Raw genomic sequence first — 15,806 nt, forward strand, 5'->3', positions numbered from 1 at the left:
ACCGACATCGCAGGCTCTGCCACTGCCGGCGGTGCCACTGGTTGTCCCGCCGTATGCCCAGACCTACGGTATTATTGAAACGTTTATGTTACAGCAGTTATGTTCAATGATTACGTAGCTGTTACATTATTCAAACTGCAACGTTGTAAACTTGATCAGATTGAACATTTGCTGTCTGCAGTTGCATATAGGTCATTGGATATTTTACGATTTTGAACATAATTTAATATAGATAAAAATTGATACAATTTGTTCACATATATTTGATATGCACTTAGTAGTTAAAACTTAATTCATATTATTTACACATAATGGTTACCATATGATTTCATTATTACTTAAATATTGACATTTTTTAAACCGATGGAGCAGGTAATTTGTGAATCTGCGTTCGGTTATTGAACATTTGACAGTTTATGCATTTTGTTCACTTACGCAGTGTATATACACAATGGTTATAATACACTGATGTTTGAAGTATTTATTATATGCACACTACTGATACAACTGTGTTACCCTACTGTCTAAATATGGACATGCATTTTGATCACTTATGATGTGTATACATTCGTTTGTTATAACAGGATTACATTGATGTTGAAATTATACATTTTATAAATACAGTAGTTGGAATATGATGCTCGAATTATACATTATAGATTATATACACACAATGGCTACAACAGGAATACACTACACTGTTGCTTAAGTTATACGTTTGCCTGTTTGGGCTAGTGGAGGATTTAAACTGCGTACGATATGATTGCATGTTCACCTTACCTTGCTTAGAGATACCATATGCTCCGAATTCCTTTTTAATGCATACTTTCGTGCCAGTCTCATTGCGAGTGCATTTATGCTAAAGTTGAGCTTAGAATCAGCAAATTACGCATTTTAACAATGGGTTAATGCGTGTTTTACAGTTTATTTAGAAATATTGTATTATATACTTTGGTTATTGTTGAGATATTTCGGAACAGTTGTAGTTTACTCATATTGGTTCGTTGACTTTCTGGTGTATTTAGGCGCTTCAGACTATTTGGATGGAGACTGTGCTTGATTTCAAGTGGTTTGATTATTTTCTCTAAATCTAGGAATATATCTGAAAGTGAGAGATTCCTCTTGTAAGAATGCATGGGGAAAGAACCATGTCCGAGATCGATCATATTATTTGTCTGCTTATGAAGTTTGAAGTGGAGTTTATTCTTGGATACTGGTCTTATGGGCGCCTGTCCTTTACGGCGGAATCTTACCAATGTTGCCATGCTTTCTGGAATGTATTTTTGAGTTACATCTTAACGTAGAAGCCTGGCCATGGAGCGGCTAGTTTTGTTGCATTAATTCCCTCAGATTCTTTGCTAGGGCATCCACTTCTTAATTGCCCCTGTTGCTGACATCGGCTTTGATCCATGATATTATGAAATGTTGGTTGGTTATGTTAGAGGCAGTGTTGAAGATTTCCTGGATTATTGGGAATTTATTCGTTCGCGAGGCTATTGCCTGCTTGACAGATATCTGTAAAAATATAAGAGATTTTAAAGGAGTTGTGTATCCGTGAATCACAGAACCCATTCTGTTATTGCAATTGGAGTTTGGAATGAACTATTTTCTATATTTAAGTGAAACTTTGGCTCTTATGTGAACTGGCTGGCACAAATCTTTTCCCACATTCCAGGCCAGAGCCATTCGTGTAAATTTGTGGAAATTTGTTTATGAACGGCTATTTGTTGACGCAGAGAGTTATATTGTTCTTCACTGCAGGATGTCACTCAGGGAGTTGAGTAGTATCCAGCTTTGAATTGAGGGGGGGGGTCAATTCTTACTTAAGGCTTTCCTATACTTTTTTTCAGCTGCTGTGGAAAGAAGGGTAAATTTGAACAATCTGGCACAATGCAGCCTTCGATGTTATCCTCTATCCCCTGGTGTAATTGAGAACAAAAAAGTCTTGAAAATTTTTGTAGTTTTTACAGTTTACAGGTAGACATTGGTTTTGCCCAAACTGCTGCTTCGTATGCAGCTATTTTTTCAACGACTGAGATATAAATCATCTTCTGTATTTTCGAGTTTGTGCCCCATCCAGTTTCATGCATTATCAATAGGTTTGCTTCTGTTTTAGAGATTTTGCTTTTGATTTAATCGAGATCGTCCATAAAGTTCAATTTATTATCTTTAATTTTGTCGACATATTTCATAGATTTTACGATTTTGAGGTTTTTATTTTCGATATGGAACTTTGGCAGGTTTTACAGGCAAGTTTGGCAGGTTATTAAAGTTTTACAGGAATTTTGGAATTCTGCTAATTTTCTATGATAGTTTATTGAAGATAGCTGCTTGTGAATTTTCATTTTTTCTGCTTGCATAGTTTGTCAAAGATGTTTAATGTGCTATTTACACTATTCTCGAGCAGATCTCGAGTTATACCATTGACAACAAAAGCCGCATCATCGGAGCAAGCGATGCATTTGAGGTGCGATGGCCGTTTATGTTGGATAATTTTATCGAACGCCAGATTCGAGAAGAGATAAGGCAAGAACCCTGCGGACAGCCTCGTTCTCGCTTCTTTTCGATTTGGTTATTATTGTTCTTGGATATTATTATGTTATTGGTTGTAATAATATTTTTTCTGTCTATAAAGGTACCTTTGGAAGGTTTTGTAGATAAGTTACGGGCATTTGATGTCCCTGAGTATGTTTAAGATTTCAGGCCACTAGAGAGAATCAAATGCCTTTATAAGATCGAGGCAGAGTAACACCGAATGCATATTCTGGGATTAGTTATTCGAAATTTGCCGTATTACTGTATTTATAGCATGAATGGTACTTCCGTTCGGAGTGAATCTGAATTGGAATTGACGTGCGCAGTTTTCTTACTTAATGTGATGACTTAGGCGGTTTGCAAGGTCTCTCTCAAAGACTTTGCCTGGAGATGGAAATAAATTGATATGCCTGTAGGAACATAGTTCAATGCATCTTGCCTTTTCCTTTCTCCAGAGAATAATTTTCTCCATTTGGAAGCTGGAGGGAATTAACTTAATATACTGACATTTATTAAAGGTTTACAGGAATAAAGGAAATTGTTTGTGAAGGATTTGGATCAGGGAGTTACCCATTCCGTACGGGGCTGTGTTTTTTCTCTCCTTTTGCGGAGCTGAGTCGTTCTGTGAATAGTCGTTGAGGAGTTGAAGAACATAATTCATTATACTTTTAACGTTTTCTGTTGTAGCATCCTCTGTGCTTGCGCTATTTGTTGTTTATTGAATTACAATTTGATTTGAGCGAGAAACTTCATTTGAGCAAACTTGTATACGGGCCAGTAGGGATGTTCGTTTCCTGTTACGAACTTACTCCAGCATTTTAATTTCGCTTCCCGGATTTTTCTTTTGTGTATTGTTCTTTACTTTGCGAAGAGCAGGTATGCATCTATTATTTCTTCCTCAGATTGTGCGTTCTTCATTCTTCTTTTCAAAAGTCTGGTTTTGTGTCGTGTGGCTGTGCACAAACTGATCTTTTTGATATCACCGGACGTTTGATATTAAATGAATTTTCGCGGTGTTTTGCATTGTTTTTTGAAGGAATGTTAACATATGATTAATTTGGGACTTACTTTCAATGCCAGTTATTTCATTTTCGAAGTTCTGCGCAGCCGATATAGTGCATAGTGACGCTGATTGTCGTACCATTGGATCTGGGTTGGAATCTTGAAGGCGTGGATGTTTGTAGACATAATACTGTCTGAGTGGAAAGGGGGGAGCACTCAAAGTCCTCTCGAGAGGTTTGCAGTAAGTAAAGAGAGGTGAGAGAACCTCCAGCGGTTTGGTTTGCCCAGATTCAAGAATGATTTCAGACAAATATTGTGATTTTGAATTTGAAATATAAAGAAAACCAAAATGCATAAAAATTTAATCATATACTAATTCTTTTACCTTATTTCCCATAAACGACAAAATACGAGATGAAGTTAAAGAATGTTTGAAAAAAAAATCATCCAATACTTACTTCGTCAGATTCGGGAAGAATTTTTAAAAGCCCTCGCAGCTTCTCTGCTCCGATTTCATCGTGAGCCCCTCGTTTTAAAATGTTGATTATTTCATCATTTGAGCTGTAGCAGTAGAAAAGAAAAATTTTGTTATAAAGGCTTCATAAACAAAAAAATAATACAATTTTATTTGGTCTTTTTCAACTCACAGATAAGTAGAAACTTATTAAAGGATATTTTAAAACAGATGTATTATGAAAGACGCGCTAAAGAAAACTACAAATTTCGTGCACAACTATTATGTGAAGCATTGGCAGATCGGAGCGTTTTTGTTTTTGCAGAAGGCTGCTAAGATTTAGATCAAAAATGGGCAAATAAAGACACCTTAATATGATGCGCATTGAAACCTACTTCACATTCTAACAGATTATGGAAAGTTTATGGAAGATTATGGCATGTTTAGCTCTTGCTGAAAATATTTTAAAGATAGTATTTCGATTAATCGCGGTGATGGAGAGTTATCGTTCTGTTAGACAGGGAATCAGTCCTAATCAGGTATTCTCCAAAAAACTAAATATCATATAAAGAATATGGACGGAAATTTGCAATACAGGTCTTTCCGAAAGACAAGGTTATTCAAGGGCTAATACTTTTGACGAAGACAAAAATGACTCTAAGAGCAAAATGATATCCCCAAGCAATAGCTAGATATCTCACTACGTTTCGCAATTGCCTATTGAGACGAAAGAAGTAGGTGTAATGTTTGCCATGGGTTGCATGAAAGAAATCTCTAAACAAGACCGATTCAAGTATTACTATTTTCTGTAGAGCACAGATGATAGGGCAAATATTCGCTCGACGGGTAAGCCATGGCACAGTATGAATTGTGGGCTTCTTGCCGAACTTTCTGGTGGTCGAACTTTCAAATATCGTATAGTGCCAAGAAATATAGGATGTAATTTAATTCAAAACTTACTGTTAGCAAAACTGAGGAATAATTGTCACGAACTGAACAGAAAATAAAAAGTGAAATTTAAATGTGTTTATATAGAAAGATTGTATAGAAGACTGAGGCAACTATTACCTATAAAAGAGACATTTCTAGTCCGTAATTGTAAAACAGTCTAAAACTATGCATGAAGCATGCGATAATGATAGATTATCCTACAGTCACATTTATGCAATTATAAAAGCATAAGAAAAAAAACCCATTTATGCTAAAGAGTAAAACTACAGGTATTAATGAAGAACAGACATATTTTAAATAATTATTTTTTTGTTCAATAATTGCCCTGCAATAGTTATAGTTTACTTTTGGAATAAATAACTGGTTAACATTTATAACTGGTTGCAACATTTGAAAATAAAAACTGGTATTTGAACAAAATAAATTACATGCAGCTCTTTTGATACGTTATAATTGGTTTTGTAGGGATTATTTTAATTTTCTAATAGGTATTTTTAATTTTGAAACCCTTTCCTTTAAATTCTTATTTACACCTACAACTGTCTGCCTGAATGAGATTTCAGTATCGCGTTTTATGTAAATGAAGTAGAACCAGTATTTATGGGAAGTTCAGTCACTTCCGTAGAAGAGCTCAGATGTTCTCAGTAAAGCGTATTCTACCTTCGGGCAACGTCGTTAATTTAAGCCTGTATTACTACGTTCGGCCGCAGTCTTACGCGCCTGTTAGTATTCGTCGGTGATGTTTAATTACGGGCCAGCTCGGTTAGTTATTTTTGTACAGCTTCGGCTAAAGTTCAGCTAGTTAGAATTAGTTTAGATCCTTATTTTCTATCTTAAGTTAAAGCCCGAGAGGAGGCTTTCCTGTAAGCCCGAGAGGGGCCGTCTGCAATATTTCTTTGAGTGAATAAAATGGTGTTTTAACCCTTCTTTGTACTTATATTTTAAAATCGCAAGAAGACTAGCGAATAGTTGCTAGATTGTTCTCTAAAATTCTAGTAGCTAAGGACACGTAAATTAACAAGAACTTTATAGTTTTATAAGGTATTTCTCCCGCCTTCTTAGTGTGTCTTCGTTGTGTAACGGTAGCACACTCGGCGTATTCCAGAATTCCATGGTTCTATTCCCGTCGAAGGTGTTGCTCATTTTTCCCGTCTACTGCTTTTCAAAAAATACCTAATGGCTCTACAGTTTGAATAAATTACTAATGCTATTAAAATCAAATAAGCAAAATTTATTCATCTCAGGACTGAAAAGTTCTGCATATTAGAATAAATACTTATTTTAATTGCAGTGTTGCACCATTCTCACATCCACAATGACATAATTATGATAGGTTTGGAATTTACCTAAGCTATTCAATTCGTGTCCTAAATTACATATTACCTACAAAAATGCTTACCTACGGAATTGCTTTAAGAATATATTAACATTCAAACTTCGTTTTCCATCCAACAGATTAACCTGAAAAGAAAAATATATTACATTCAAAAGAAATCGATTTCCATACATATATATTTTACAATAAAATCAGATGAGATTGCGTTAGATATTACATTACTAGAGGTTAAAACTCAATTAATCTTTTTCAGTACGTTAGAAGTTCATCGTAGACAAAATAAATATATGGCTAAAACATAGAATTGCTAAATTTTTAAAGTTTATCTCAAATTTCAAACTTGATTTCCAATAAAGAAAATTTTTTATTTAGAACTGCAGTATGTATTTCTTTTTTTATCTAATTTAAATATATTTGTCAGAAGAACGGAAGATTTTTTAGACTCATTGCCATCATAAAAAAAAAGTCTTTACTGAATAGGTACTATGTATGGTTTAAAAACTGAAATCGTAAGCTGCAACCAACCCCAAATAGCACATGACGTAGCAAAGACTTTGCAAACTTGTCCGAGAGGTTGCAAAGTGGTCGTGGTAACTTTTACGACGTCTTTACAACGTAGCGAAGACGCAAAATATTTGCCGTTGCGTCTTGGCAATTTGTCGACGTCGCTGAAACGTCATGATGACCGCTGTTAGACGTGATCGTTTTAGCATTTTTTCATAGTTCGTCAGCGTTACTTTTAGAATGAAAAGAGACTAAATCTGCCCTTTCAAGAATCTGAAGTCCGCATAAGATTTATTTTGCAATATTTCATTACTTTATTTCATCTAAATATATTAATCTAAGATAAATTCATCTAATGAAATGTAAATTTAATATAAATACTTTTGATTTATTAAATTTAATTAGTACTAAAATACGTGCTAAATTATTGTTTAAAATAATTAATACTTAAAATATTTTTTTAATAAATATTATTGCAAAATATTTAAAAATGAAACTAATCTATAAAGTAAGTTATTAAGTTATGCATTTTATATATTTTAAAAAATCGTATTTCCGAAATCAATGCAAATCACATGTTAGCAATTATTTCACTGCTGAATAATGACTTTATTTATTATTTTTGAAGTAAGGACGAATTTATTTGAATTAATATGCTGACATAATATGAAACATTTTAACCGCATACAGAGCAAAAAGTACAATTTTCGCGAAGATGTATAAACGGATAAAAATGGGGCGATTTTAAGAATTCCAAGAAAACGTCCAATGTTAAAAGACGATGCATATCCATGCAATTTTTAACGTCTGTCCAATATATCTGACGAAAAACTCACCGACAATCAGGAGAAGCAGAACGGAAAAATTAATGGAAAAGGAGAAAGAAATAACGACAAAATTAATGCCTTTGATAAATTACTAATAAATGTTGACATAAAAATTAAAGAAACTGTGAACAAAAATACGAAATTAATTACCTATAAAAATTCTGATGAACTGTTTGTTATGTTTTTATGTTTTTGTCCATCTCCTTGCATTAAAAAATGCTTGGTTTAATCCTAGTATACGGTACACTCGGGATTCGGCGACACCGACGTTACAAATGGTTTAGGTTAGGTTAGGTTATTTAATTACGGCAAAGCCTCGAGGGCTATCTGCCTAAGAGGAGGGATGCCTTCGTGGAGGACTTTCTAAGGGAAACTGGCTCGTATACACACAAATGGTTTAGAGAGCCCGATAAATAATGTTTTGTAAATATAATCTTATGAACATTGTTCGTAATTCTATTCAGTTGAAATAATTCTTCTAGGCCATTTAAAAAAGATTCTATTAAATTATCAGAAGAACCGTCGAAAGGCTTAATGCAATCGTATAAATCATTGAAAAGTTACACTGAACTGCTGTTCGACCGATTGACATTCCATGTATATTATTTACTGGATGATTATATAAACGAACATCTGAGCTCGAGGCTTGCGCCGCTGCCAGATTCGAACTAGTTAGTTAACTGCTCAATAATTTCAGACTCCATCTTATTTTCAGGAATATTTTCTTTACTTTCTTTCTATGTGCTTGTGATAACAAAGAAATTCATAATAAATAGAAACAAAAAGTTTCATCGTGTGCTATTTAACGAAGAGCTTACTTTAACGTACTTAGCTTACAATTGTATACTATATTATTTAAATTATTTCTGCAAGTCATTATTTCTGTTCTGTGTTATTATCAGAAGGAAAGTTATTGATTATAAAAAGGTGCATGAAATTATCATAGTAATCTACCACTATTCTAAAATGTAGAAAGTAAAAATAAGTAAATACATTTACATATGATCTAAAGCAAGGATGTCAAACTCGCGGCCCGCGGGCCGCATGCGGCCCACAACAAATATTTTTGCGGGTCGGCCAATATATCGGCAAATAATAATATATAATAATAAAATAACATATCGACGAAGAAAAAAATGAAATGTTTACTGCTAAGTAATTAACGATTATTTATTCAGTGTTGTTAGATTACTCACAGCGAGCTGACACACACACTACTTAAATTACAAATGCGTGTGAGTAGCTTGCGTTCAGCTACCTTCGGCTTTTGGTGGACACGTGCACTCAGAACTTGTACGCATCCCCCGATAGCCGAATGTCGCCGAACTCATGGTTTCAGTTTTCCAATCATAGTTTTGTACGATATATTGGTGCATGCATGTGCATGCACTTTGCTTTATTATTAATTATTACTTAATTCATATTGTTACGGATTTCATAGTTATTTATTTATTTAGTTTTTTTTTTAATTCAGAATTGTAATTAGATTTGCTTCATGTTGCCTTAACTACGCAGACGATTTTTGAAAAGACAGCTGCGTTGGAAGGTTAAAAATAAAACAGCGCGTGCATTTAATACATAATAAATAAATATCTCGTAATTGCTGTAGCCATCCACAAAAATCCAGATATTTATAGATGTTTCCAGTATATTCGAGAAATTAATTATAAAGCTTATAAAAGCCGAGAATAAACAACTCATCTCAGTAGTAGCTGTAGTTCTAGCGAACTGTTTGTTTTCTTAATGCTGTGATTGATTTGTAGCGATTTCGCTGTGAGATAGAATTAGTTTCTCTGCTTTGAATTGATTTTTGCTAAACGTTTGGCATTTTGTGATATTGTTAGAATATTTTTGAAGAAATATTTCAGCATCTTGATTTATCTCTTGTGGAAAGAATAAATTTTTGTTAACTTTTTAACGTTAACCGTGTTTATTCCAGCCCTTTGTATTCAGTATGTCTATATCAAAACCAAGTGGTAGTAAAATTAAACGAAAAATCGCTGACGAACATAGAATATTCCAAGTAAAATGGGAATTATAATATTTTTGCTGTGAAATAAAAGATAAAATAATCTGCTTGATATGTAATAATACTATTAATGTACCAAAGTTATATAATATTAAATGTCATTACGAACAACACAAATCGAAATATAACAATTACGAAGGATTAATGAGAGAAGAAAAGTTGAAAGAGCTCAAGTTAGGAGTGAAAAAGCAACAGTCCATGTTTAGTAAAGTATTGCAAGAGAAGCGGCGGTACATGCAAGCTACGTCTTGTCCGAGTTGATAGCTAAACATTCGAAGCCTTTTACTGACGGTGATTTCATCAAGGAATGCCTAATGAAAGCTGGAGAAATTGTTTGTCCTGGAAATGTGAAGGCTTTTCAATCAATTTCATTGTTTCGAAATACAGTTGCGGAAAGAGTTAATGATTTAGCTGCGAATTTAAGTGATCAGATCAAAGCAAAATCATCTAGTTTCGAAAGTTTCTCCATTGCCTGTGACGAGAGCACGGACATTAGTGGCAAAGCTCAATTAGCAGTGTTTCTTCGTTCTTGTGACAAGAATTTTAATATTTTTGAGGAATTACTGGAACTAATACCGATGCCTGGTACTACCACAGGAGAAGATATATTTACTTGTGTTTTTGGACTTCTGCAGAAATACAATCTACCTTTGGCAAAATTAAATTCTGTAGCTACAGATGGCGCTCCATCAATGACCGGGAAAAACAAGGGCTTCCTAGCATTACTAAGGAAAAAACTTAGTGAAATTCACGGTTCAAACATTCATCATATGCATTGTATTATACATCAAGAAGTTCTATGCACGAAAGTAATAAATATGGAGAATGTTTTGTCATATATAAAAAAAGTTATAAATTTTATAAGATCTCGAGGTTTAAATCAGCGTCAATTCACTGCTTTCTTAAATGAGTTAGATAGTGAATATTCGGGTTTGTCTTACTATACCGAGGTACGTTGGTTATCTTGCTCCAAGATTCTGAAACAATTCTGGGATTTGAAAGAAGAAATATGTCAGTTTTTAAAAACGAAAAATCAAGACGTAAGTTTGTTTTACGATCCAATATGGATACAAGATTTATCTTTCTTGGTTGATATAACCAAACACTTAACCGATTTAAATTTATCGTTACAAGGAAAAGATCATATCATTACGAACATGTTTGACATAATTAAAGCCTTCAAATGTCAACTAGTTCTTTGGGAAAAACAACTTAAAAATGAAGATTTGACGCACTTCCCGACGTGCAGCATGAATAAATCAAGTTTAGATGATACTTGTTTGTATCAAAAATACGCAGAAAAAATTGCAAATTTAACAACTGAATTTGAAACGAGGTTTAATGATTTTAGTTCCCTCGAAGACAATTTTTTTTTTGTTTTCTTCGATTTTCTCAATAAGTATTGACTCAGTACCCAGCCATATGCAAATGGAGGTGATCGAGATTCAACGAAACTCAAATTTGAAAGCAAAATTCATTGAAGTGGGCGTGCCTGAATTTTACAAATATTTACCAGCCAGGTTTGAAAATACTCAAAAATTCGCATATGAAATTATTTCCATGTTTGGTAGCACTTATCGGTGCGAGCAGTTATTTTCAGTCATGAAAGGTAATAAGTCTCCTATTAGAAACCGTATTAATAATGCTCACCTTGGGTCAGCGTTGGGAGTTATCACTGCAAACAAAATTTCTCCCGAAATAGGAAAGATAATAGCAGAGAAGAGATGTCAAATATCAGGACGTAAACATTAAATTTTTCTTGTTCTTTTCTATATATATATATATATATATATATATATATATATATGTTTATTATTGTATTATTCGAAATAAATCTACGTTTCTATGAATATTGATTTTTTTTTTCGGCCCGCCTAAAGTTAAATATTGTTTGTTTGGCCCAAGTGTACCTATGAGTTTGACATCCCTGATCTAAAGAAATGGTGTTAAGAGACATCAGCATTACTAGTAAATACTGCAATCCATAATTATTGCACTTTTAATTGCTTACTATTTAAAAAACGCAAATGATTTTTTATTAATTGGAAATTTTAGTTTTGTTACCTTTCTTCTGCTATTTATACTTTCAAATACTACTAAATGTTTTTCTTAAATAGTGCTTTCATGTATGTTGTTTGTTAGGTTATTATTTCATTCTATATATGAATATGGGAAGTTATTAGATTTAGGTGTATTTTTGTATGAAATATTTTTGATCACATTTAGTAACTACTTTATACTTTCTTTCATTTGGATATCTTGGAGATATAGAAGTCAATGGTTATATTTTTTTACTGTGAAACGCGAATAGATTTATACTTGAGTTCATTTAAAATACTGATTATGCTACCTTAAGTACCGCTTCCTAATTTATCATGGCAGGGGCAATTTTCAATGTCTCTGAGATTTAACAGAAATAAATGTGATAATGCTGTTATCAGAAACGCTCTGTTTTTACCCACATATATATCTTTACTTTTATTTACGTCTGATTGAGTTTTATTTTCTTAAAACCTACTGTTATTGTTATATATTTATAATAACCACTTTCATAATTATTCTTACTTACATACTAAAGGATTAAGGGGAAAAAATGATGAAATCTTAAATAATCGTAATTTAGAATTTAAGTTATTTAAAAAAATATAGGTTAAAGTACTGAAAATAATTAAGGCTATTATTAATTATGCATATTTAGTCTAAAGAGAAAAAATTGTATTATCTTCTGATTTTCAGGAAATGATAAAATATTTAAACTTTAGAAAAATACAAGGAATACAAAATTTTAAAAAAGAAGAAAAATACATTAATTATTAAGCTTATTTTTCTGCATAAATCATTGTGTAACACAAGGACATAACGACGTTTTCACAACTGTTGCAAAAATATGGAATTTTGCGAACATTTAGGCGTCGTTAAGACGTCGTGATACGATGCTTTCACAACCAAAATATAACCTGAGAAAGACGCAATAACGACGTCTATTCAACATAAATCCCATCTGCAAAGACGTAATAAAGGCGTCTTTGCAACGGTTGCAAAACAGTGGAGTTTCGCGGACATCTGGGCGTCTTAAAGACGGCATATTGCCACGTTTTTGCAACGACATCCTCGGCGAGTTTGTAACGACGTTGCCGTGCTACTTGGGACGTGAGTAACACACTGAATGAAGTTCCTTTTAAGTTACGGTGTCTAATAAAATCAAGTACCATAAAAAACAAACAAGATCTTCAAATCGCTTTATACATTAAGTGTCCACCTAAGAAATTCCCAGCGACTGAAAAATAAAGAAAAACTTTGATTACTCTGAAGCTGTTATATTATAATTACGTATTTTCCTGCAACTTACTCGTAAATTATTATTATTATTATTTTACATCTGGAATAAAAAATTACACTATACCATCAAAATTTATTAACATTTTATTTTTGTAAGTAAGTTTACAAATATAGACGCTTATTTAGATGAGTCTTGTTACTTTTTTGCCAACTGAAAGATTCGGAGACGAGAAGTTCAGATGAAGAACTTCGTAGCTGCTATTCCCAGCGTGCATATTCAGTGCATGCCATAGGTCTGGATTGTTTAGATTATTTGCCTTCTTGAAACAAAGTGGCTCATATCTACATTATACATGAAGAAAACCACGAAAACTCTCGTGCAGTCAGGCCGTTCGCCGGAATTGAGAACCCGGCGTTCTACCACTGCTCACCGATTTTACCGCTCGGCCATTGGTGGTCGCACATCATGGGAAATAGTAAATAATACACGTATTTGTGCAGTTTTCGATACAGTTGGTAAACTTGAAAATATGTATAAAATAATCTTAAAATAATTCAATTATTATTTAGGAAATATGTGACAAGTGTTATTTAGGAAATTTAGCAAATATAGGGACATACTCATAATATAATTTTCTCTTCTCGTGTACACCACAATCACGATGTGCCAAGAGGGCGAAGGTAATTTCGTGGCATTACATATTTCTAACTGACTTCTCGAAACTAACTAACTTTCTAACTTCTCGAAAATGAAAAGTATAAAAGTTTTATTACTAGGCAGAGAGCTAATGATTATTCTGCAATGAGTATTATGGTGTTAGAAGCATTTCTTATGAATTACAGGCAGAGCCAGGACAATGGTAAAGCACTTCCCACAGGTGAACAAATAGAAACGGTAGCAAATTCGCTACGAAACGTTAGAAATGTATTTTGAAAAAGAAATTGTGGTTATTAATTTTAGTCTCCGAAGATTATCAAGAAGCATAGTTCTAGAACAGTATATTTAAAGTTATGAAATTTTGTCAGTACTATTTATGATAACTGAAAAACATATTCTGCAGCTGCTTTCATTCTCGGCGCTATATGGCAGACTGTCTGATTTTTCATTAATCATCCTTCATATCTATCTTCTTGGTCAAAACTGTATCTCTTAATTTACATTTGACACAGCATTAATAAGTAGTCAGCGTAATAAGCAACAAAATCATAAATATGAATTAACTGATTTACTCTATTACTTTCCTAAAATCAAGTTTTTTCAATACACAACTTTCATTGCATTGTTTTAATTGATTCCAAGAATGAGGCTAAGAAAAGTTTTTTTTATTGTAAATAATCCAGTTGAATTAGCAGAAACATTAATTTATTCTCGAAAGAGCTCCGGTATCATACGCATTATTTTCTAACATTAAACTCTACTGTTGGAACTAAGGAAATTACATTGATTTGCATTTATGGTAATGAACTTATATATGATGAACTTGCCCAAGAAACTCGATGCTACCGATATCAGTGATTTTGTATTATCTTTTATTAATCTAAATTTGATCTCTAAATTCAGTTTCTATTGCAAGAAGTCCTGTTAAAGATCAGTATATGAGAATTTCAGTTTCTCATCACTGGAATACTTTTGAATCAGGTTTCGTGTGTGACTTAGTAATTGTTTAACTCCGATGAAAAGGGTTTTCAAAACAATTATTATTATTATTTTCAGTTATTTTTCTAAGACTTTTATTTCTTTTTTAATATAGCTCACGAGAACTGTGCCTATTTAATTATTCTCCTTTTGCTTGCGCTTGCGAGTGGGTGCATTTTTAATTGATTATTAAATGGGCTCACTTAACTTTTAGTTCTGGAATTTTGTTTTTAGTATTCATATCTTAAACTTTTATTGGTATGTAACATCTTTGAAAACTTTATTCAATTCCATTCTCCGTAACGTATATACATATATCTCGGATAAGGCTTGGATGTTTCTAAGTGCATGGTGTCTGCGCGGCATGGGGGGCACTTAAAATACCAGTGAGTTGAAAGTATTCTCCAGAAGTTTGGTGATAGGGGAAGACGGGTGGACATTTGGATCCGTTTGCTTCTTAATTCCATGAAGCAAAGAACGAGAAATGAAACTTTCATTTGGATACAATAGCAAGTACTTACATTATACTTTGAATATCGTTATCAGAGAAGAAAGAAATAATAGGAATTCTCAGTTTTAGTTAATGGGTACTTATAGCTCAAGGATTTGAATCATTAAACACTCTAAACTTCCCTTATATTGAAAATCAACAATAAGAGTATTTTAGACAGGCCTGAGCACATTTTAAACATACTTAACTTTCCGAATTACAGAAAACTCTACGAAGTGATATTAAATTAAGCGAGGAAATCGCTTTTTTACGTATAATACATTATTTAAATAATAAATTAAGCATAAAGTTTATTTCCATCAAATTCTTTTTTTTTTTTTTTTTTTTTTGAGAATTTAAATTAAATATAGATAAATAAATGCACATAATTAACTTTTAATTAACTTCTGAATACTTTTTAAGGAAATGATTACACAATACACATGATATAACTCAAATTTACATTTCAGGAAAAGGACACAAAGCTACATAGGTATGTTAGAGCAAATTTCTGGAATCATTGGTAGTCAATTGCATGCAAGAAATTAATTTTTCTAATCCTAGGGCGTGTGGGAAATTTCATAATCTATGAAACGCTTACCATGTTCAAAAAGCAACGTTTGGAGATTGCTTAAGAGCTTGTAGAGTCATTAGGTTTTTTTTTTTTTGAAGCAGGAGAGATGAAAAATACGCAACCGCCTTCGCCGGGAATCGAATCACGGACCTCTGGAACACCGGCCCAGTGTGCTACCGTTACACCACG

The 15,806-nt window shown here is 33.0% G+C and overlaps 1 protein-coding gene across 1 annotated transcript in view; it reads right to left on the bottom strand.

Annotated features, from left to right (window-relative positions):
• Nucleotides 1-15,806, bottom strand: part of LOC118195464 (uncharacterized) — a 210,775-nt gene that overhangs the window by 24,390 nt on the left and 170,579 nt on the right. Inside the window, exons 10-11 of the mRNA XM_085807142.1 lie at nucleotides 6,342-6,403; nucleotides 3,996-4,098 (exon numbers count right to left, since the gene is read on the bottom strand). Of these exons, the coding sequence (XP_085663268.1) occupies nucleotides 3,996-4,098; nucleotides 6,342-6,403 (165 nt within the window). The remainder of the gene's footprint in view (nucleotides 1-3,995; nucleotides 4,099-6,341; nucleotides 6,404-15,806) is intronic.

Source organism: Stegodyphus dumicola, chromosome X1, assembly GCF_044657685.1.
Source record: "Stegodyphus dumicola isolate Sdum_Otavi_A_Nest chromosome X1, ASM4465768v1".
Classification (NCBI taxonomy): Eukaryota; Metazoa; Arthropoda; class Arachnida; order Araneae; family Eresidae; genus Stegodyphus; species Stegodyphus dumicola.